This window comes from Nipponia nippon, unplaced genomic scaffold, assembly GCF_047370975.1.
Source record: "Nipponia nippon isolate SJK-2023a ecotype South Korea unplaced genomic scaffold, ASM4737097v1 scaffold_5, whole genome shotgun sequence".
NCBI classification, from domain to species: Eukaryota; Metazoa; Chordata; class Aves; order Pelecaniformes; family Threskiornithidae; genus Nipponia; species Nipponia nippon.
The window spans coordinates 96461435-96486434 of NW_028262369.1; the positions used below are offsets into that span (position 1 = coordinate 96461435).

Consider the following 25000-nt stretch of genomic DNA (forward strand, 5'->3'; position numbering starts at 1 on the left):
TTCTTTGTGTGAGAGTTTCCTAAGCTTGCACACATACAAGGTTTCTTTTTTTCTTTATTTCCCTTTACAGTAAAATTGAAAATTCAAGCTTGATGTATTGAATTATAGCAGTATTGCTTTTATGATCTGTTTCCTAAATATGCATTTCTGCCAATTTAACCTGCTGGTTAAAAGTCAAGCCTGAAGAAAACTCTGGGCTTGGAGCTGTACACTTATCTTGGCTTTGAACCTCCAGCCTTGACCTGGGGGTGCACCAAACCCAGAGGCGGGAGGCAGCTACCTGCCATTTGGAGCCCACGTTTTGCCATGATGGGGAAATCCCACAGTCTTACACGGGGAGATTTTAGCACGATCAAGTCACTTACTCAAATTAGCTTAAAATCCCAAAGCAATCTCGACCTAAGCACTCCTCAAACGCCAGCGCTGCCAGGAGACAACCCTCACGGGTGAGGTGGGAGCTTTCCCAACGCTACCAGCCACCCAGCTGGATGCACCACATATGCCCGCCTGCATCCCTGCCTCATCCCAGCTCTCCTGCTGAGCCCACTCAGAGCAACACGCTACCTACCTTTTGCTAGTATCTCCATAGCTGCTAATTTTGTTCCTTTTTTGCCCTCCATAGACCTTCTGCTTTTCCTCGGCACCTTTTTTTGTGTCCTTCTCCTCACTGAACTTCTGCCTACGCTGTCTCAGTCCCTCCCTCTGACTTACTTTTCCCTAGCATCGACAAGCCCAAGTCTTGTTCCACTTCGCAACACTGCTCCTTCTCCATTACTTCAAATTTCCTGATTTTTTTGATGCACACTACATTTGATGCCCACTACACCCTTCTCACCCCACATTTCCTCCTCTTCAAGCTGGGCTCCATCCAGTTGCCCAACACTTTTCCTCTCCTCAAACAGAAGTCAACCACCTCCACTGCTTCTCATCCCGACTTCCCTCCACCTGCCCTTCCCCAAGGCTGGGCGATGTGCTTGCCTATCGTGGTTTAACCCCAGCCGGCAACTGGGCACCACAGAGCCGCTCGCTCACTCCCCCCCGGTGACATGGGGAAGAGAATCGGAAGGGTAAAAGTGAGAAAACTTGTGGGTTGACATAAAGACAGTTTAATAGGTAAAGCAAAAGCCGTGCATGCAAGCAAAGCAAAACGAGGAATTCATTCACTGCTTCCCATGGGCAGGCAGGTGTTCAGCCATCGCCAGGAAAGCAGGACCCCATCACGGTGACTTGGGATGACAAACTCCATCACTCTGAATGTCCCCCCCCTTCCTTCTTCTTCCCCCAGCTCTCTAAGCTGAGCATGATGCCATATGGTGTGGGACAGCCCTGTGGGCAGTTGGGGTCAGCTGTCCCAGCCGTGTCCCCTCCCAGCTTCTTGTGCCCCCCCAGCCTCCTTGCTGGTGGGGTGGGGTGAGAGGCAGAAAAGGCCTCGACTCTGTGTAAGCACTGCTCAGCAGGAACGAAAACATCCCTGTGTTATCAACACTGTTTCCAGCACAAATGCAAAGCATAGCCCCATACTAGCTTCTATGAAGAAAATTAACGCTATCCCAGCCAAACCCAGCACATTGTCCCTCAGTCTGTGCCTGCTTTCCTCATCCCTGGGACGCAGCGTTCGTTCAATGCTGCACCTTCTGCTCGCACTACCTGGGGCCTCCCCCCAGCCATCACAGAGGTAGCCTGGCAGGGAATCATCCATATTTTATAAATTAATTTAGAAACAAGAAGATTTAAATACTTCATATTTTCATATTAATTTATATTATTACTAAAAAGGCTATACTAGAGCTATTTTGTCTACCACATCCATATCAAGGACTCAGTATTGATCTGAGAGAACATGACAGCTTGAGCAAAGTTCTTTGTTCAGACACCACACAACATACCTTAGCAGTGCACAGCATGCAGCTGTTACAACACTAATTGAAATATGTTTTTAAATGTATCCGGTTTCTGAACATTTGTGGAAGAATTATTCTTTTCCCCCCGTGTGCAAAACCTAGTATTTCAGCCATTTAAAAGAAGTGCCTAATCCCTACAATGCATTAGTAGGCCATAAAATAAAGCTGAAGTAAGGTATTTTACACTGGGGTTGGGAAGAAGTCTACAACTGTAGGTGGATGGGGAGAAACTACAACTGTAGGTGGATGGGGAGAAACTACAACTGTAGGTGGATGGGGAGACCCTCCAATTGTAGGTGAATGGGGAGAACCTACAACTATAGGTAGTGCTGGCTGCTTTATCAGCTATTTAGCTAACGCACAGTAAGAGCATTGTCATTCAATGTCATAACATCAGTGGAGTAGAGATGGGTCGAAAGGAAGCAGATCTGAACATCCCACCCTACAGGTTTTACCCAGTCTCATCTGAGATGACCTGTGTCATCCATGGGGGATGGAGCTAGGAGAGAAGTACCCAAGGAAGCTCACAGGAGAGCTCACAAAACTCTTGTGCATCATCAGGTGGATGCCTGATGTGGATGCCACATTTTGCAGTGAAGCTAAATGATAAATCTCTCTCAAATATCTAAAGGAAATGTTTGCGCTGTTTTTTATTCCACCATCTGCAAAAAGAGGTTCCCACAGGGGCTCACGCTCAATTTACAGAGGGGAAATTACAACTAATCTGTTTTCAAAGTCTCTAAAATTGCGTTTCTGCTAAAACAAAACAACAGAAAAAACCTCTAACAGTAAGTGTCTCTGAATCTTCCTGGGCTAAAATTCTTTGACTGAAAAGCTATGCCTTTCCCGTTTGCAGTGGTATAGAAGTCATAAGACATCAGATCATAAGCTGTCCCTGGTCCCAGACTAAATATCACCCACCCTTTGCCTAAGGCAGGGGGGTCTTTTTGCCATGGGAGGGGGGCCAAACAGAAATCTCACTCTTTGGAGGAAAGAAGGAAACATTTTTGTGACAGTTTGTTTTTATTTTTTAAAGGCAGTTCTTTCGAAGCTGCTTGGGGGTTTGGACGTTAGATGTAGTCCCAATGGAGATGGATTAGCAGCCAGAGCACAGCGAAGCGGTCAAAGGTGCAAGATAAATGCAATTTATATATAATTGCCCAAGCTGCACCTGTTCCGTTTGGAAAAGGAAACCTTGTCTACAGAAAAAATTTCACAAGCATAGAATATATCCTTTTTTTTTTTCTTTCTTTATTTCAGTGTAAAATGGGGAATTCTAAACTTGTATCAGAGTAAAGCAAGAAAAAATAACCTTTAAATAGCATGTAAATTTTTTATGAATCAAGCTCTAAATAAAGAAAACTCCTGAGCTGGGAATTCAAAATACTAGCCAGAGAGCGCTGATTTGCTACCAGGCTCAAGAACAATATTTAGTTTACAGAATCAATCTGGAAATAAAACTAGTGCTTGCATCAGCATGAAAGCTACAAAAATAAAAAAGAGGTCTTAATAAAATATACAGTGGAAAAGGAAAGGATGAAAGCACTAGCACAGCTATGAGGCCCTCGACAGCCCACACAAGTAATAAAATAGAATATGATGTAATATAGAACAACAATGAAAGGATTTAAAATTTCTAGGTAGGATTCTGAAAAACTGTTTCCAGCTTTTGTTGCAGAGCAGGCACACTGCAAGTTTCCTTGTGAAGCTACGATAAAGCTGGTGTGTAGCAGACATGGGCATTGCCAATGGCAGAACAAACACTAACCCTCACCTTACTCCTGCATCAGCCCAACACAACGTTGATGACAAAGGGGGGGCTGTCTTGCCATCCAGAAGCCACGATATTTCTCTCTTTTCTAGGTGCTCTGTTCTGTTTGCTCTCCTGCTCACTTACTCTCTACTGCTTTCCCTCCTTCTCTGCAACACAAAGATTTTGTCGTTCACCAAATGGCACCAATGCTTTGCCACGAAGGCAATCATCATCTTCACCTTTAGTAAGGAAAGTGTCTCGAACCTTGTACTAAGTAGCTTGGAGAAATCTGAGATTAGATGCATGCAAATGAAGCAGTATCTGCTCAACTGATTTCAGCCTGACCAAACTTAGGACGGGCTCATAAGACTCCACAGGAAAATAATGTGAGCACTGAATTCCTGTGCTACCTGCCATGCTCTGCCCCCTAATTACAGTGCTGCATCCTCTGGTTTTAGAGAAATAGGATCTTGAAAAGTTCAAACTCTAAAATGGACACATAACTTCTCTTAAAATTAAATGGCATCCCAAGATTAACTTGGCAGAATTTAGTCCTGCAGCAAGCAGTGGCCTCTACACTGAATTTCAGCTCAGCCAGAACCAATGCAATTCACTCATTGCAGTAACACAATAAATTTTCCTTCTCCACGTGAAGCTAGAAGCTATTGCAAAATACCACTAATACTGCATAAATGAAAAATTATGGATTGTGAAATTTGGGGCCCCTTTTCTACTGTGCTCAAGCTGTGGCAGGCACAGCGTACAGAGGTAATCACAGAGAGCGCCTTGATCTGTGGCTGCATGGTCCCATCAAAAGTTCTTGGGTTGACGCAAAGAACCAGCCAAATCCCATTCTTCTTCTTGCCCTGGCAGGGAAACTCAGCTCCACCACAATACCTACAACATTCCTGTTTTCTCCTTTACAGTTGTTGGTGTTGCGCACGATTAAGCCAGCTCGTGTAGTTTTACATGTCAGTGTTACTTTTTGCTCCAGATAATTTCTCTGGGGTAAATCTCTCTGCAGAGCAGGAACATGGCCTCTGTCTGACTCTTTTAACCCTTGTTCCAGCATTGGTTGCAATAGGTAGGTGGACCACAAGAAGTGGTGCCAAAGAAAAATCTGATTGTTTAAATATCAGAAAAAAGACCCAAAAAAGCACATAGATTTTTTTACATAGGAAAAAGGACATCAGCATAAACAGCATCCACTAGTTGTGCTTCTCCAGGGAAGACAGGAAGTGTTCCAATTCCTCCTAAAATATGCTGTTAATGAAGTAACAACGGATCCTGATCAGCTGCTCAGAAAACAGCAACACACTCAGAAAAGAAGTTTTTTCTCTTTTTTAGGTTTCAAAAAGTTGATGGAAAAATCTGGGCCTACTCTTAGAATGACCCCCAATGCAGAAGATGCATTTCAATTTGGTTCCTTCCACTGAACACGGACTGCAATTTCGCACCTATGTTATTAATGCAATTATGAGCTTTTTCCAAAAACTATCAAAATAATTTGAAATTCACTTAAGATGCATGCTAAGCCATTAGTCAAAGTCCCAGTGCAGCATGCCTCGTGAAGGCTGTGAATGAGTTATGGAGGCTAGCCCAGCCAAGGTCTTCAGAGCTCCCAACCACCTCTATCTAACGTTAGCGTGATGCGTGGAGGCTCCGTAAAAGCAAACGCGTCCTTAATAATACTTCACACTTTATATAGTGAGTTCTATCGCAGGATTTCAGTTCGCATGAATTAAGACTTACAACACCCCGGAGAGGCGGGTTCATATCATTTCCCTCTATTTCAAAGATGGGCGAAGGTGAGAGAAAGATGAAGCAATTTGCTGAAATTCAGAGGAAGTCTGTGGCAAGGCAGAAAAGAGCACGGCGCTCTCAGCCTCAGCGCCCCTGCCTTTGCCACAAGACCATCCTTCCTGTCTCTAAATGCCACGCTCAAGCTTGATGATGTGCTGTAGTTCTAGCGTATTAAATATGACACCATATACATGTTCTGGATCATAAGGCTGAGTCCCATAAAAATTGACGGACGTAGAGTTGAGAAGCCAGAAGGGACAGAGCAAAGGAGAAGGAGAAAAGTCCCTATGCCGCAGCTGTGTGGTATTTTTCAAGGCAGTAGGCTCCCGTGCTACTTAAGGACCAGAACATATTTTTGCTTTTACAAATGCAGTTTATTTTGCAAATCAAGGTGATTGCACACATTTCAGCTTGTCAAATTTTCAGCCTTTCAACCATATGTCTGTCGACCTTATGGACTACCAACTTTATGGGATTCAACCATATGTCCAGATCCCAATATATATGAAGGCCAGTTCTAACATAAGAGCTTTACGGTAGTAGTGTAGTAAACCATAATGTTTGCAGATGGCTGTAATAAAATCATTCAGGAGAGGAAAGGTGCAGGGACGTAAAGCCTTCAAAGCTTTTTCTACTGAATAAACAATTTGATCTGAATAATGTAGTGGGAAGCACATTCCACCAATGAACTAGCTGATCTAGTCCAAAATGTTGCTTTTAATTTTCTTTCCTAATCCCACATGTATTTTAACTTCCTTTTTTATTTTCCTGTGTGGGATTAGCTTAAACTTTGGAAGAAAAGTATAAGAAGGAAAAAAAACAAAGAATTTTCTTTTAAAGGCACAGTCCACTTCTGAATTGTAAATTTTTCATATGTGAAATGCCAAATGGTTATGTGAGGCCTGGAAGATGTATTAATAGGGAGGTATAAGTTTTTTACCGTCACATGGTGAGATTGAAGGATGATGTGACTTGCTTCATTTCCTGAAGTGGGACTCAGCTTTCAAAGTTAAGGAAAGTTTCCTCCTGAGTAAGCTTTTTCTAACTCTAGGAAGTTGGAGTTTGGTTTATGTCCTGCTGCACAATAATTCACATGATAATTCACATTCCCTTTGTCTAACATAACTTGATATCTCTATTATTCGGGGAGCTCCGGTCCCATTTTTCCCTAACTGAAACATCCTGAGCCGATGCGTCCCCCTCGGAGAGCTCTCAACCTCCAGGCTCATGCCTGTCCTGGCTGACAGAGGGCAAGGGAGCGCTGCCTGCAAGGGGAACCACGGCCAGCATAGGTGTGATAGAGGGTCTTTCTTTTTCAAAACAAAATATTTTTTAAGTTGACAATCCGCAGTGAGCTTTGGCAGGCTTCCTTGAACTAGACAAAAATCAGTTCCTACTTGGGAAAGAAGGAAACCTTCCTGAGGCATTAAGTGAGAAGTGAAAAAGCAAAATGCAACCTGCCTGTGCTGCTGGTGTGCAAAATCACGGTGAGCAACCCCCGTGAGCTGTTTATTTTGAGATAACTCGGCCAGAGCCAGCTCTCACGCTGCTAACGTCAGTGGAAGTTTTTCTATTGGATTAAACGGTGCAGGGTCAGATAGTGTCTAAGAAACGAGAAATACACTGTCACTCTTCCTTCCCATGCCAGACTTTGTGTTGACCAAGTTGCAGTTCTTTCTGAGTGCTAGGGCCTGCCTTATTTGAAGAGGGCTCGTCCTGCGAGATGCCAAGTGCCACAATTGCCACCTCACTCAACATGACATCTCACGTAGCACCTGCTGAGGTTCACCCCATCACATCCCACTGTCCTTTGACAAGCAATAACCATTAAAAAAATTTTTAAAGCAAGTTAAACTGAGCAAATGATATTATTTCATCCCTGTTGAAAACCTCAGCACCTGCCAAACCGTTCATTGCACGAGTGTACTCATGAAAGACTGTGAAGAGCATAGCATGGACCTCAACCCTCCCCTCGGCGCGTGCAGCCGCCCTACCTGTGTGCTCGTATTTGTGTCGCAGCAGGGAACTGCTCTTCTGGAATGTCTTGTCACATAAGTCACACGCGTACATGCCACTTTCTGTCTTCTTGATCTTCTTTCGGGACAGACAGGAGTCGGAGTCCGTCATGTCGTCGAGGCCGGACATGTAGTCTGGGGTTCCATCAAGCAATTCTCCCTGCGAGGGAACCACCCATCAGTGACACCCGCTTCCACCACTGCTTCTTCCCATGGAGGAACCAACCACCCCAGAAAAGTTAAAATCATGGCTGCCTAGGTTGGTGGTCCCTCTTAGCTTAGGAACCCCTTGGTAATGAAACTACAGCTGATGGGTACTGTGGAAATAATGAGGAGCCTTCTACTTCTATGCCTCGAACCAACTTTCTGTCTTTGAGCACTCTGCGATAATCCGATTTACACAAGCGGACAGTATTTATCATACCAGCACTAAATATTTTCAAGGAGCAGAAAATGCAAAGGGGAGGCTCTTCATGGACGGCAAAAGGTATTGTAATATTTTGCAGGGGTAAGTGTAAGCAACAGCTAAGAGATCATTCCTTTCAAAACACAGAAACTTGGATATATTCTGTATCTGTAGAAAGGTTTTAATTGAATTTTATATTTAGGTACAAATGTTATTATTATGCAATCCATTTAAATGTATGTCTCCCGACTAAAGGCCTCAAGCTATATTTTTATATTTAATTTTGTAATTTGAAATAGGGAATATTAATAACACTTTTTATCAATGTTCTATCTATGTTAAAACAGCCTTCAGCATTAAGCAATAATGAATGTGGATCAGTAAATTATTAAATTTCTTGATATTTATTTTGTCTTGATCCAAAGAGAGTGCAAACTTGCATGATAACATACATTTCCATTTGCTATCACACAGTTCGGTTTTCTTAGACTAGGTTTGCAGTAATTAATATTAGAGAAGATTAAATAGGCTTAAATACATTTACAAAGAGGGCAGATGTACTGTAAATCGGAATAGTGGAACAGCTGTTATGAAGGTGCAGTGCTATTTATGCTCCTATTGTGCAAAGAGGGATTACAGCCTGTAATGTAAAACCATACCTGATTTTCACATTTGAAACTATAAAACATTTACTAGTCAGTAAAATTACTAATAGGCCATAATGGGACATAGGGGAACATGCACAAATGTAAAAAAAAAAATATTAATCTATAATCAGTTAATCTCATTTAACTAAACTCTGTACTTTATATCTGAATACACCCAGCGAAAAGCTATAAAAGTATGTGACTTCTGTAGAGCAGCTCTTTGCTATAGGCATGCAAGTGGTGAAATCCTTTGCTACTCATGTATGGACTCGGGGATGACCTGAGAAAAAGATTAAAGGTTGTACCCAGGCACGAAGGAGTGCTGACCCAGGTTACATGTCCACGGAAAGACTTTGTCTGCGATTAAGGGCCCTAGCTGCTACCTCTCCCAATAATTTCGTTTAATCTCTGGGTTTTTTCGAAGTTGTTCCAGATGACTGGTGGGGATTAGAGACTGGTAGTCTGGGAAGGGCAGTAGGTGGGCTGAAGGAAGGGGCTATGGCGAAGCAACGCATCGATGTTTCTCATCCCACAGACATTCGTGAGAAAAGAGAACTCCTTTCCCAGTCACGGTACACGAGCAATCCCCCAAAAAACACGGAGAAGGAAGCTTTGAGGACTTTCGGTGGGATAGAGCTGCTACAAGGCCATACGGACCTCTGCTTAGAGGGCTACGGCTTTGCACCCAAGTGTGGGGGTGATTCCCAAGAGGTCTCCCGCTGCTCCTTTTCCCCATGGTGAGCTGTAGTTATGCTCACTGTGAGGGGAGCCCTGCAGAGACCAGTTTCCCTACCAAGTTTCCTTTTTTTCTTATTTTATTGCAGGATAGGATTTTTCATGAACGTTATAATTATTTAGATACAATTCTCATAAGGAACAACTGAGCTCTTAACAGAATAAAAACATAAGCATTGTGCCTTTTCAAAGGTATTGATACTGCTTCTGAATCCAAGCAGAGGTACTCCTAATGTGATTGCAACTTGTTTTCCTACCCCAGTGCATTTTTGCAAGTTCAGACTGAAATCAACCCTGCTAATTTTGTTGGAAATGCTCAATATAACTTTGGGCTTTTTCTTCTGTAAGAGGACATATCACAAAATACTAAAATCTAGCCTTTCAAAAGAAAACGGTTGCAACAATTTACCTGAAATCCTTGTTTCCGCTGGTACTTTCTCCTTTGCTGCATATCAGCAAAAGTAGCTGCTCCAGTTGGGTAAGTATAGGCCATATGTGGTAGGAAGCTCATCTGATCTAGTCCTGGGTATGGTCGCAGCCCAGGAATACTGGTCTGGACTGGTGGCATAAAAGTGGCTGGGGGAAATGCGCTCTGTGGTGGAAGTGTTGTGTATAAAGGTTTGGCACTAAATGGGTTCATACCAAATACTGGGTTAGTGCTTTTATCCAGATTATTTGAATTAGAAAACTCCTTCTTGATAAAAGTCAAGTTCAGTGGCTCATCTGAGTTTTCAGATGATGAAGAAACACTGTTGTGTTCTAAATTTACACTATTAGATTTTGTTTTGTTCTTTGTGGCTATAATACTTTTGGGTTCCTTCATTTGTTTTGGTAAAGACAAGTCCAAAGGCTCAGCCTGAAGCTCCTCAGAAGAGAAACTGTTTGGAGTGTAAGAACTACTGTGGGAGTTTTTAGAAGATGTGGAAGAAAGATTTAAAGGAGAAGGAGTATTGCTCCTAGAGTGGTCCAATTTATCAACTGGTTTAATATTGGTAAAATGAGGAGGTTTTGTTAGCCTGAGAGGAGTATCACAATTAGTAACACTGTTATGGAGTTCAGCTATAGATGGTGAAGTTATAGAGTCCACAGGCTTTATTGGAGATCTGGCTGACAAAGAGTCTTTAGTGGGAGTGTTGTTGGTGGCAGCCAGCGCCACCTTGGCACTGGCCCTTTCCAGTGATGGTGACCTGGAACTTGAATACTGGTAGACTTTTCTTTGTTCAAACCATTCCTTCACAAATTCCTGAGGAAGGCCAACAGCAATGGAAATTTTCAGTAGTTCATCAGAGTTGGGTTCCATATTCATAGCATAATACGCTTTAAGTACAGACATGTGGTCCTTGTATGGGTTGATGGGGCTAGTCATTCCTTTCTCAGAAAGTACTGATGACAGCAAGAGGGTTTGCTTATCAAACACTCCAGGTTTGTTGGGAACCATGTTCTCGTGAGGCTGAAGGACTGCCTTGATTTCTTCGTTCATTTTACACAGGTAACGCTCATGCTGATGCAACGGAATGGGACCAGGAAAGCTTTCTTTACAGAACTGGCATGAAAATGGAGTGGATACGTTATGGTTCTCTATCATCTTGTCTTCAGTTACCAGGTCTATTAGGGTTCGCAGCTTCTCTTTTTTAATGTTATTGAGCTGCCTCCTCGAGTCTGTGGTTAAGCTCTGGAGGCAAGCTTTGGCTTCATTGACTTTCTCTAATGTGTAGTCAATAATACTTTTAGTGGCACCATTATGACTTACTACTGGAAGACCCACGGGGGGAATATTGGGGGAGGTAACTCCTTGTTCCTCGGCTTGAGAGCATGAATCCTTCATATGGTAAACCTTCAACTTGGAGATCTCTTCAGCCTTGCAGTCCATTTTCTGCCTGGAAACCGTGTTGTCCACAATCTGTAGGACCTTCTGCACCTCACTTAAATTACTGCCTACCGCAGGAAACCCAAGCAATGGTGCTTCCATCCCTACACCTAAGTGCTGCATTGGACTTTGAGCAGAAGCATGAACTCCTAAGGGGCTGGTTGCTCCAAGTCCACCATTCATAAAAGGACTAGTTGCACTAAACCCATGTGAGGCCATAAGAACCTTGTATTCATTGAAATCTAGTGGTTCTGTTTTAATTTTCAGTAGGCCTGTTTGTTCAGACATACTAAGTGGTTTGCCATTCTCCAGCTTGTTTCTCAGCTGTGTAATGGCTGAATTAGTAGGAGAGGAAGATACAGAATTAGGAGAAGAACCCGTCTTGATATTGTTTCTCATTCTGCCATTTACAGAGATTAAACCAATACACTTCTTGCTGCTGATGTGCGAACTGTAGGAGCCAGAATGGGAGAAACGTTTCTTGCAGTTTGGACACTCATATGGTTTTTCACCTAAAATGATAATTAAAACCAAATGTTAATTATCGTTGTTGCTGCTGTAATTGCAAGCAATCGCATTTGATACCCAACTGATCATCTGCATATCCACTGATTAATAGTGAGGAAAATATTAATTCCATGAATATGGCCACACACCACCACTACTTTACTCTTCTCTTTTTATGGGTCTTGAGGTCAGTTTGGACCCATGGTCTCCAGCTGACAACGGCCGCCAAGGTGTGAGATTGGCTCCAGACTGACCATTGCAAGTCACAGGTAAGTACCCTGTGGTGAAGGGAGTCAAATCAAATCCAGACCATTCAAATTTGATTAGTTTCTTCTTTATTTTTCTTCCAAAAAAAAAGGAATTTTCACTGGAAATGAGCACAGTGTGAGAAACTGAGTCCTAATGTTAGGACCTGCACATCAGCATTGGTGGAGGTTTGTGCCTGGACAGAGCCCGGTGGCATTTCATGTGCTGGATGCTGCGTCAAGCAGGAGAGGCAAAATGCACAAGTCATTCAATACGAGACGGTCTGCGCTTACTCGTTATCTGAGAATATGAGCTGTATTTCACTTGGGGGGACTTTTTGTTATGGAAAATACAATGGACTCTTCAGGGTCTGACTGCACAGAAATGAGTGAATGCTTCTGAACTCAAACTGCCGAACAAACACTCTATATTATTTGCAGGAAGCTTTACTATTTCCAAATCTTTCAGCGAGACCGTGGTATTAACAGCATTATAAATGAGGATGACTCAGATCTCACTTATGAAATACCTTAGTAGCTCCAAGAAGCCAGAAGCAGAACTGTGTAAATTTTAAGCAGTCTTTAAAACTCAGCTAATTAAACAAAATGCAAATGTGCACACCAGCACCTCTGCTACTCACCACTGTGAATTCGCAGGTGTTCCTTCAGATGGTGTTTATATTTGAAGGCCTTGCCACACTCAGTGCATTTGAACTTGCGATTGCCTGCTCCTTGGGTCAGCATTTGGTGCTAGGAGAAAAAAAAAAAAAGATACAAACATGAATTTTATGCAAGAGAAACCATGAATTTCTAGCTTAAAAAACAAAAACAAAATTAATGTGGCTCTGAATTTATCAAGCGGACCAAAAGGTCTGCATGTACATTTATTTGTCTCATCAGTGTTGCAATAAAAATCAAAATGTTGGCAGTAAACCGAAACAAATGAGAAAGTACTTTCACATGAGCATTCGATATTTGCTTTAGAATTATTTCCTAAGTCTCTCATCAGAAATGTGTTGCTTTAAGGTATCTTACGATGAGAGAAACTGTTTTATAAGAAGATTTGTGGCTCTTAATATTCCTAGCAGATTCTGAACATGTGGGACTCCGCTTGTTTAAAAATTCTGTTTACTGCATGTGTAGGAAAGACAGAAACACTGTCGTTAGTGGCATTTCATGTAAGATTTAATTCATTATCAAGCAGAAGAGACTGCGTCTTTGGCGTGAGCTGCTGCTGGAAATGTTTTTTAAAATCACAGAGCAGCAGGGAAGACTTGAGCTACCTTTCGTGCCATGTTTTCCCCCGGCGCTCTTCTAAGGGGCAAGGGAAAGTTGAAAGTTAAAACTGGCGTAAAGATATAATCAAAGGCAGCTGACCTTTTTGCAACAAGCAAGAAAAACCCCGTGACTTTGAATTTGGAGAGAAAAAAAAAAAAATTAGTAATATTTGTAATAATGCAGCCAACCGCTCTGGATGCTCAAGGTAGGAGGTCAGCCTTTTGCAGGCGGCCACGGCACAAAAGCCTATTGCAGGAGCGGGGAAGGGGGGGGGGGGAAAGGGGAAAAAAAGAAGGGGGGGGGGAAAAAGGCAGCGCCGAAACGGTATGACAACTGCGAGGGTGTGCTGCCTCTTCCCACATTCCTGGTGAGACAGATGGTGTTACATGGGACACAGGGAGGTTTGTTCAAACAGCAGCAACCTTCAAAGATCAAGCAGAGCCCAGCCCGCCGCGCGCCATTGAGGGACCCGCGCTCATATGTTGCTGAGTTGCATAAACAAACAGCAACAGCTGTTTTGTCTCCCCCCATCGCCCTCCAAGGACTACTATAAACTTTAGTTGTGCCACTGTTAATATGATACAATCATTTTAATTTACTAATTGTAAATGCCATGAGCAAATGAGGGGACTTTTCAACACCAAAGCTACCATTCATAATGCGCCAGCACCAGCGCGCTCTCGCATGTGAAATTTCAGGCGGTTGCATTGGATAAATACCTAGGCGGGTTTTTTTTTTTCCCCTGGTGTTTTTAATGATACGAAGCAAAAGAAAGAATCTTATGGTGGATCAGGTTAGGAAAAATACACATGTGAGCATGTGTTTGTCTGCCAAAAAAGCCATGGGAAAGAAAGAATAGGAGAAACCTCTCCAGAATCATTTATATTGATTTAAGATAAAGCAAAAGGTACGGTTCTCTTAAAAATGCTAATTGCAAAGATCGCGCAATCAGGAGATGTGTGTTCGCCTCACTGAATTTACCTTATGCTGAGAAAAGCCTACCAAGAGAAATACAGCCGATCATGATTTTCAGGTTTTTAAGAAAAATAAATACGGCGTAAAGCCTTTATAATTTGACACAATGCAGACATCTATGTATTTAAGTTTTAACCACGCCATTTGAGTTTCCATTACAGCCCTCCATACGACGGGTTTTCAGAAGTAATTCTCCGGTGAGGACAGGAGTAGTTTTTCTGCTGGTGTGTAAAGAGTTTTGTGGCACAGGTCTATGGCCAGGCTGTTTAGGAGCACTAGGGAAGCTCAGTCACCTGTTTGAGATACGCGGCGTTTCCTTAAACGCAGCACTGAGATAATATTACATGCATCACACTGAGGAAAAAAACGCTTTGATTTATTGCAGATACGCTGCCGGGCTATACAAATGATAGCGATGCTGCAATTCTGGTGCACGCGTGTGTTAGTGGCACAACCACAAATAATAGCCTATATGTACTGTAGGAAGAGTTATTCTAAAAATGCGTAATTATGTTTAACAAACGATTATACAAAATACGCATAATTTCACGTGATTGAAAAGGTTACTCAAAAAGTAATGAAAAAATATTAGCGGATCTTTTAGTATGTCTTGGAGCTCCTATTTGCAACACTGCAAAGTAAAACTAGGTGAAAAATGGAATTAAAATTGCTGAGATGTTTAATAATGTATAATTAAAATGCTACAGTTTCATTCACTTTTTGAGGAACATAAAAACGAAACTAAAGTCAAGTTAAAGTGCAAATAAAATTTCTAAATTAGAAATTAACACACTCATTCGATCGTGAACATAAGACTATTAAATCATATTAGAAGAGACCATCAAAAAATCATTTAGACCTCAATTAAAGCTATTACCATTAAAAGATCTGCATCTTCAAAATGCCATGAAAAATTAATAATGATTGCCAATCAAAGCAATATCGTTTCTCTAAGGGGTTATTACAGAAAGAAATCACTTAAAACCAGCCCCCCACCTGATCTGTCCCTGGCTTGTGTGTCACCATATGCCGCTCGAGCTGGGTGCGGTAGGCAAACGTGTAGTTACAGAGAGGGCACGAGAAGTTCTCCTCGTTCTTCTCGTGGCGGTACTTGATGTGCTCCTTGAGGGACGTCAGGCGCTTGTAGCCCCGGTCGCAGTAGGGGCAGGTCAGCAGTTGGGCGAAGGCATCTGGAGTTCCAGGTGGCAGGTCTGCATCCCGGGACGGGGAGGGAAAGAGGCAGGCCAAAAGGTCAGCAAATCAATGGCAGCTCATGGGCTGATTGCCCGGGATGGTATGAGAGGAATCGCTGCAATCTGTTGCCCGAGAGGGAGGGACGGCGCTTCCAACCGGCGGCAGGAGGCACCGGCACCCGCGCACGCCCACGGCAGACTCGCAGGACCCGCTCCGGACCCCATTAGGAAATTAATTACGGGCATCGCTCCTCCCGCAGACCTTGCTGGCTGGAAAACTAAGAAATACTTTTCCCGATCAATCGGCGATTTGCATTCCAGCCCCAGCTCGTTACGTTACTTATGCCATTGACCGAATCCTTCCTACTGACGCTTTTCCAATCATTTATCAAGGCATCGGAGAGCGACGGGTCGGCTACCTCGTCTTTAGTTGCATTAAAACTCTATTAAAACTTCCCAAACTCCCAACTAGAGCAGCAGCCTTTCTCCCGTTTAAATTCAGCTCTTCAGTTCACCCGCCAAATAATACAAATTTGCTGACTAAAAAATCACAATACACTGAAATTACAGCCCCAATCTTTGCTCATGAAATTCCATGCCGCTGCAGCTGTTCTTCAATTTTTAAGGTAAACACCCAGGCATGTAGTGCATTTATAATTGCAACAGCTGCACGAGGTCAGGATACTGGCTAAAAATGAATTACAGCCTCACCATTTTCTTCTTGCCCATTGGCCTCTGGAGTGCCAAGGCGAGACAGTTCCTCAGGGGCTTCGGGGTAAATAATGGCCGTGTCACTGCGCTGCAGGTACTCCGCTATGCTGACTGCATGCCCATCTCCTTCCTCCAGTTTCCTTTTGGCAAAATATTCCTCAAAGTCCGACGTGCAATTTGCATTCTTCACTAAAATGAGAGAAAGGGAAAAGAAAGCGGGTTTGAGTGCGTCCTCCCCGAGAGCTCGGATCGGTTAGCATCGTTACGCACAGGCTGTCTACTGGAGCTACGAGGCTGGGGCTGCAGCTGGATCCTCACTCTCATCGGTCTTGCTCCAGCTCCTAATAAAATTAATGCGGGCTTTCCACCAGCATGGATGGAAGTAAGGGCGGGCAGTTAAATTAACAGGAACAGGGGCTCTACAGGGCAGCAGGAGAAGTTTATGAGGCTTGGGTAATGCAGGTAATCTTTCATTTGTGGAACCTGAACCTTCAGGGGGCTCCTGAGGGACCCACAGCTTTTGCCATGAACACAGCTCGACCTACAGGACTGAGCTCAGCTGCCCCCAGATCCCGAGACAGTCCCCGCATGGGAGGTGGTAGCTGCAGGTAGTAAAGACCACAACCGCTTCTCCTCCAAGACAGGTCCTGCCTCCAGCTGCTCTTCCGAGGCAGGCACAAGAAGAGAATTGCGTGCAACACCTTCCCTTTATTTTATTTTTTCTCCCTGAAAACTTAATTTACAATGGGAGAATAGGTTGTTTTAAAAAAAAGTATTGCTTCATAGATTTCTACAAATAGAACCCCATGGTTTAGACCATAACAGGGATACCAAGCCTAAAACCACTTTTCCAGTCTTTAAGAGAGTTTTCTTTCTTTTCCTTAAATGTAAGCCCAATTTTTTATAGTCCATGCAATGTCCATGAAACATAATATATGCTCAACCACAAAACATCCTGTTACTAAAAATATGGTTTTCTCCTCTATGTATGAACACTGCATACAGAAAAGACCTTAAAAACTCTGGGACGTTATAGATAAATATTAATATAATTATACCAGGAAAAAAAAGGAGCTGATCATTTTCTTTCTCTATTTTTTTATTAACAAGTCTTGGAAGACACAGTTGGTGGCAGGGAATTAAAGATACTTGTTTTTAACTGACCGTAAATGAAAAGAACGGCTTATGATTGATTACATTTTTAATGTATTTCTCCTTAGGTGAAATAAGAAAATGAGGCAACGCCATAAACTATTCTACAGTTCATGTAAAAGTAAAATATTAAATGGCACGATTCTGCTCTCACTGATGCCAGGGAGCAATATGGAGTAAACTAATGGAAATCAAAGGGGTTATGGCCCTACAGGATTATACTGGTTTGTAACCACTGGAAACCAGAGACTAACCAGCTCCTTGGTGTTTAGAAATGGGTAAGTGCTTTGCCTTGGTTTCCTACAAAAATGCAAGGTGATGCTGGCAAAATGAGACGTGGCCTCTGACTGGGGCACAACAGGAAACCTGAAAGCACCTGGTTTGAAGCGCTGATCTCACTGTCATCGATAAAAGTAGATATTTGTCTGTGCAAACCTCATCTCTTTAGCCAGTAAAATCAAATCCTCTGGCTGAGACAAATATGCCCTATTTCTCGTATGAGCTGAGCAGCTTCTCAACCATTCTGTAGTATTTTAACAACAGTAACCAAATGGCACAGGGCACGGGACCCCGTTTTTGGAAGGAAACTTCTGTTCCTATCACAGCGGTTTTGTAGGGAATGGCTACAACACCACAGAGCTCCTCCCTTAGTCCTTCTGTAGCTCCTGTTATCATTTGTTATTAGCATGAGAAACAATATCTCCCTTTTTTCCCCCCAAAAAAAAGCAATTTCTGGAGAAAGGGAGTGTAAGTACAGAGAACAAGACCAAGTACCTTACCTCCATTTTGTTGCTATGAGAGAAATATAACAAAATGGTGGCTACCGAAGCACACCTTATGCACAAGAGCATCAGCCTATGTTTTTGACTTTGTTTTTATCAGAACAAAGCTGAGGCATTACTTTTTACGTTGGAAACATGACTTTTCATTCCCTTGCTATGCCTAGATCTTCCAACTGTTGCAAGATCATCCACCCTCCGGCTTAACACTACCCCATCTCCGCTCCTTCTCTTGGCTTAGCAATAGATCCAAGGAAAACAAGTTTATTTTTTGCCAGACCCAGTAAATGCTACCCATGAAGCAGGGAAAGAAAGCTTTTCTCCAGAGAGGAGATATGGGAGCAGGAAGGGGAAAGGGTGGGATGGCTCCATGAGATAGCTCCATGCCTCCTTCTCCTCCAGGCAGGCTGGGGGGTTTTGGAGCTTCCAACTGCATTTACAGGACGAGGATTCAAGCCGCCGAGCAAGGCCTGAGTTAATATTAGGAGCTTCAGTCCCAAACTCGAACCCAAACGAGGTTCTTCCTTCCCAGCCCCCAAGTCTATCTGGAGGCTGATCCAACAGGCTGTGGAAGACTGCTGCGATATTACTGGCCTTGACTTCCTAATTCTCTGGATTATTTAGCTTCTATGTCTGTGCATGCAATCTGGGAGCTAAAGCAAATGTTTATGTCTACATTATAAACCCCTAAAAACAAGGGGATTTAGTGGAAAAGCTGACAGATCCTTAACTGAAACAATACAACCAGTGCTGCAACACTGCAGATTAACATAAATAGCAAAAGGTGACCATGTGTATCTGGTTTCTCAGCAGCGACGCTACTGACAATTCAGACGTGGCTAGAAGCTCACCCAGTGTTACGAAAAAGACCCATCCGCTAACCATTAGGTTTCTCTCTTGATTTCTGGGGGGAAGGCTTGCTTCCCCTCCTCGTGTCCTAATTTGTTTTCCATGCAGAAAGTCATGTTCCCAGATTCCTCGTGGGCTGACACTGCACACACATTGCACATCCCCTCCTGCGAGGCAAGAATTTCAGCGAGATCTACGGCGGGTGACCTCACCAAATAAGTCTTTTTTTAATTAATTATTGGAGCCTGGAGAGCAGAAATATTTTCAGCTCCAAAAGCTGATGTGGCCGTGTCACATAAAAATAAAACGCATTAAGGAAAGCTATCTTTGGAGGCATTTAGGACCTTTCAAGATAAAGTGAGAGAGAGGTTCAAGGAGCTTGGGAGACCAGTTATTTTGTGTGGGAACTCGTCCTGCGAGATGGTGATAGCTGCCCTTAATCGCAAACAAAGCTAATAAAACCACAGCCTTCATTAGCCAGGAAGTGAGAGGCCCCCATTGGTACACACAGATTACAGCCTGAAAACGGCCTGTCCTCCAACCTGCCAAGTTTTACTTCTGTTTTCCTCCCCCCGAAGGGTTTTTTTTCCCCTTCTTTAAATTATATTAAGAGATCTTTACTCGAAGCTTGTCAGATGTGAGTAATCGAAACCAGGAAAATTTTTTCTGTTTGTTTACTGGGAATTTGTATTTTCTGCATCTATTTTCTGCAGACATCCCAGTTGTAATAACCATAACAGGTACAATAAAATAAACCGTAGGAATTTACTCATTCACATTTTAAAAACCCCTTCTGCAAAATATCATTTTGTCAAGTAACCATTTCAGAAATCCCAGAAATATTTACAAATTAATTTACCAGGACCAAAGACTAAAATTTTCACTCTAATGGTCACTTTTGCTTTTCCACTCTAAAGCCTCCATGGCTCATTATAAAAATGCAACTGATCAATGTATGGATAACAAGATTTCTTTTTTAAGTACCACTAGGAAGTGGCCATTCTGACAATAGCAGAATAATTTAATAACGAAGACTTTTTCTTTTAGTTTTCTTTCTCTCCTAATGACGTTCTGCAATGATTTTGATGCTAAAAATACACCACAGTTGTTTCATGCACCTACAGCAGCTTTGCCAGTTGGATGTATGTGAATGAGCCTGAAGCTGTATCTGCTGTCTCGCTGCTCAGCCCAGGTCATGGACCGCTACAAGATCTGGTGTCAAGAGGGAGAGGCACCTTGTGTTAAATGAGAGAAACCTTCTTGGCCCATCTGGAAGAGCCCATGTTAATCTGTAGAAAGACTCAAATGCCTTTCTTGGACACCAGAAGGTCACTGCGATATGGCTTTCACTGAAGATGGTGTCACTGATCCAAATTCTTTCATTGGGTTGAGTCTTAGCCTCACCCCAGCTACTTTATTAAACACCAGTATTAAATCCTGCTACTACCTGCAGGGAAAAAATGAGGCCAGACACTCAAGACAGACCCAAAGCCTATAGTGAGGCTGAAGAAGAAAACTTTGAACATTTCCCAGAATAGGTAGGAAGGATCTCCAATGGTTCAGGGACTGCCCTCTTCCCTTTCCTCCTCCAGTAACGGTTGGGGCACCTCAACAGGCAAGCTGGGGGAGTTTTTACTCTGCATGAAGGATGCTACACCTCCTTACTGTCACCTGGCATCTTCCACTCAAGGTGAAAAGACTGGCAAAGGCATTTAGTTTATCGGATGATTTAATATGACTAAATAATCTGACAATGGTCTTAAGAAACTACGGAGACTTCAGCCATTACAGAAACATGTTCTAGCCAACCTACCCAGGTACCAGCCTCCACTGAAGGAGGTGGCTCTGAACGCCTCAGTGATAAGAGATTTGAATTAAACACTAGCAGAGCACTAGACAACTTGTAATCGTTATTTGAGCAATCACCCATTGCAGCAAATAGCAGCTGGAGTAAAGAGGAGGCTGGGACTTTTGCACAGGTCATTTGGGGAAGGAATTGCCAGGTGCAACATCCAGAGCAGCTTTTGCATTTTAAATGCAGGCCGCCTAAATGCAAAGCGCTCTTGGAACCACAAGTTTGCAGTGCACTAAGCTGGGTAGGGGCAACCTTTATCTTTTCTCCCAGAAAACTGATTTCGGAAGAGGCAGGACACCCCATGGACCCCACGCAGAGTTAGCAGCAGGGCTGTGCAAGGGCTCAAGGGCACCCTGCCCCCAGAGAGATGCCGTGAGGCCAAAGTCGAGCAGACAGAACAGACCATCAGATACTGGAAGGGAAGGGGCTAAGAGGACACGAAGTCTTCCCCCTCGAGCAGACCACATTGCAAGTATGAAAGAGTCAAGGCCTGTTATGGTAAGGAAAATATGTGCAAAGGAAGTCACACGGACTGATAGGGGACCTCAAAGGCTTTGGTAAGGGTAATTCAGATAACCATCAAGTCTTATTTCTGAATCAGACATCCTTTAAAGTCCTGTTTCTCCAAGTGCTAAGCACAATTTGTCACTTTATTATCGTCCCTTGGAAATAAAATAGCTTTTAAAATACATACGTATCCAGTTCTGTATGGCAACATCGTTAAGTATATATGTAATGATAAACTGTGCCTCGGTGCCACCCTCCTTTCATGCATAATAAATCTAATGGATGAAAAAAGCAGTGAAATGGTTTTATTTTCCTATTATTTTCCCCCTCAAGAATTATGAAGTAAATTTCTTGTGTTACTTAATAAGAGCATTGGGGTTTTATGTGGGTGTTACCAACATTAGGAAAGTGTGAGTAATAAAATCCTTGCAAGACTTAGGTACCACCTTTTACAGTAATATTTGTAGAGGGCATTACCTAGGAACTAAATCTCATAATGGAATGCATAGAAATGTACTTATACTAGAAAACTCTTACTTTTAACCATGTAAATCAGGGCTATCTGCAACATCTCAAATTGTGACAAAATGCAAAAGAAACATTGGGTGATGTATGGTGTTCAGCTGTGCTGAGGATGGAGCGGGGCCTTGTGGCCTTTGGAAAGAACATGGTAAACCCCTGAGTTCGTTTGGATTAGAAAATAGTAACAGAAACCTTTTGCTGTTTTGCTGTGCTACAGAAAAAAAACAGAGGAGGCTCGGAGATGATGCCTGCTAAATATCTCTGTCCCCTTTCTTGTTCCACAAAATGTATTGATTTCTAAGAAGAGGGGAAAGAAAGAGATGTGGAAAGTGGAGGGGGGGAAGATTAGCCAGAAACATACTAATCTCATAAATATGCATTTAAAGTGTGTGTGTCTGTGTATCTATGTAAGGGGTTTATGTGTGTCTTGCTGAAAAGATGTTTTCAGTCTCTGAAGTAGCTTACTCTGTGCACCATGCGAATCTGGGGATGCCAAGAAGGGTGCACCCCATCCTCATTATCAAGCTCTTTGTACAGTCTCTCTCATTAAAAGACTACTGTATCTTGGCCCAGCTACTTTAAACTACACTGTATTCGCCCTCGCTGGGAAAACATCTCCTCATGCTGCTGAAAACTATTAGCTTACAGGGATGCAGTTAAAAGGAGTTAGGGGCTGAAACGTTGCAGAGCACGGGAGGGGTAGCAAGGACTCTCACCGAATGAGTTTGTCACTGCACTGTTGTGATCAAATTGGGGAAAAAATTACAAAAAACAGGAAAATTATTTAAATGTTTCCTAATTGCTAAACTGAAAGCAAGAAAGAAATTGTTTTCTCAGCTCTTCATGCACAACTAATTCTACAGGATACAGAAGAAAAGCAATGCTCATATCATGCGGGACCTTACCTGTACCATTGTTTCCAGTGGTCTGAATTGTGGCTTCAGGCCCCATAGTGTCATAATCTTCCTTCATTTCTTCTGTGAAATAAGCATGCACACTTTTAGCATTTGCACGTTATTGAATTGCTTACAAAGCTAGGGAGCACGCTGCGGTAACAGGGAAGATCCTGCTCAGGGAAGGAGAGAAAAGGGCTGTTGTGGACCTCTATACAATGGCTTTGTTCTGGCAACTGAATGAGTGCAGCAGTGCTGGGTGGACGAGAACTTATTTACTTTAAACATGACAGCCAGTGGTGGAAAACAGAACTATTTGTTCGGAGTAAATGAAGGGCTTTTCCCAATATCAAATCTAATAAGCAGTTGAGTGATAAAAAGGGATTTTTTTCTTTTTTTTTTTTTTCCGTATTTAAAAGAAATAATCAGTTAACAGACACTGTGAGATCTATACCTGGAAGAAACTGCAAATACAAAAAGAAGATACAAGATGTTCTTATATCTCTATTTCTATCTATCGCCACACAGATCTTCTGAGCTCTCATCGTCATTTTAACCTCCTTTGAAGTGCAGCATGTATTAATATCAAGTGGTGCAGAAATGTGACAAATTTTCAACTGTGGGCAGTTCTTCTCTGCCTGTACAATTCGTTTGCGTCTTCTGTGCACTATCTGTGCACTGACAAAGTCTGCCTTTATGGCCATAAACTGGCTTAATTCACATGCAAATGAGCATGATAGGTGTAGAATTATTTACTATGTATTTATCATGGTTGGGTTTACTTTCCATGAAACTGGGAGTTGGGAGTGTGTTAAAATAGCACCTCGAAGAGACTGGATGCAGCTCCTTCACTGGGGAGAATGCTTATTGTCATAGATGTTTCAGCCTGCCTCGGAGTGCCTGTCAAACTGGGTTTCTTGCTGCTAATTTGTTAGTTCATGTGCAACAGGTAGTCACACATACAGCTTGGTTAAGATTTAATCCTCCAAAGGGTTTTCACAGGCAAAAATAAATATACATAACATTTCTTTCTCGCCTTTTCAACTTCTCCGAAATGCCAGCCTTTCTTTATTTGAAGACACGCACAAACATACAATCCCTCTTTTTTTTCTAAGTGAGACAATTTAGTATTTGAGATTTAAGCGAAAAATCTGCTTTAATCTTTCACTTAGCCGCCCTTGTAAGAAATAAAATGTCAAAAGGCACCCAGAAACAGTTCAACAGCGACCAAAAAAAAAAAAGAAAGCATTTCCCAGAAACGAACACAAGTCAATGATGATTCAGGAAGATGGATGTTGCTCGGCCAATCAAGTGATAGACTGGCAAGAAGATCAAAGCCCGCTATTAAAATCTTATTGATACACGAAGCATTAAAATTCTTATTACTCATTTTTTGGTGAGAAAGATTTTGATGAGGACAGAAACTGGCCCAGTATTAATCCATTTCCATGACAATGATTTGACTGAAGATAGGGGAATAATATAAACAGAGCACATTCTGGGTTCATTCCTAAATTTGTAATCTTGTAGTATTCTTCAGATGTCACATTCTACAAGTAATTAGTTGGTAGAATAACAGGTTCTAATTGTATCATTCTAATCAAAACTAAAGCACAGAATGACTTAATTCAGAGCTTTACAACCAGCGTACAATACTGTGGTATAAATATACATGTTTATGGCTTTGAAGCTTAAAAAAAAAAAATTAATGAAAGCTCTTAAGTTAAAATATGCAGGTACAAACAGATGCTAAATTTGTACAAAAGCATAGAATATGCAGACCAGATGAAAAATATTTGTTTAAACTGTACAGCAGACAAGCCAGCCTTGATTCTTTTCCCAGATCTGGCATTCTGCCTCTCTAAGGATCATTTTCACAGGGATATCTCGCGTCCAAAACATTTAGGAGTTCAATATGTATTAATAAAATGTTGTCAATTATGATAATTGATCTGCTGGGCCAGTCTCACATCTGATATTTTTATTGCAGCCTACCAGAAATTTTAATCAAGGTACAGTATTTCTGAGAAGTTCAGCCTTAGATATAAATATAGTTATTGTGATTTTCTTCCTTGATCATCTCATGTGATTTCTGGTAGTAAGGAGTCACAAGTATCAGAAGTTTTCCATCTGAGGGCACGTCTACCCAGTCAGCAAGGGGAAAACAGTTAACAGCTTTTTTTTTTTTTTTTTTGCATAATAGTGGTAATGTTCAAGATTTCTGCTGCACTTCCTTCCTCATTGTCATTTTCTTCTGTGGTAAAGAGAAGTTACAGTGTCTAGTTGCTTCCCAAAAATTATTAAATGCTCACAAAGACTCCGCGCTGCTTCTCACTTTGTGCAGGTCACCGGAGTACACGCTGCAATTTTTCATGTACATTTTAATTCTCGTTTAGCTGACGGTTGC

At 42.3% G+C, this 25000-nt stretch overlaps 1 protein-coding gene across 3 annotated transcripts in view; it reads right to left on the reverse strand.

Moving 5' to 3' along the window:
• ZEB2 (zinc finger E-box binding homeobox 2) overlaps positions 1-25000 on the reverse strand; it is a 114059-nt gene that overhangs the window by 3057 nt on the left and 86002 nt on the right. For all 3 annotated transcript variants that reach the window (XM_087733062.1, XM_087733061.1, XM_087733063.1), the window contains 6 exons: positions 22606-22677; positions 16037-16225; positions 15129-15343; positions 12521-12629; positions 9670-11639; positions 7452-7632 (listed from right to left, as the gene is read on the reverse strand). In XM_087733062.1, the coding sequence (XP_087589188.1) occupies positions 7452-7632; positions 9670-11639; positions 12521-12629; positions 15129-15343; positions 16037-16225; positions 22606-22677 (2736 nt within the window). The remainder of the gene's footprint in view (positions 1-7451; positions 7633-9669; positions 11640-12520; positions 12630-15128; positions 15344-16036; positions 16226-22605; positions 22678-25000) is intronic.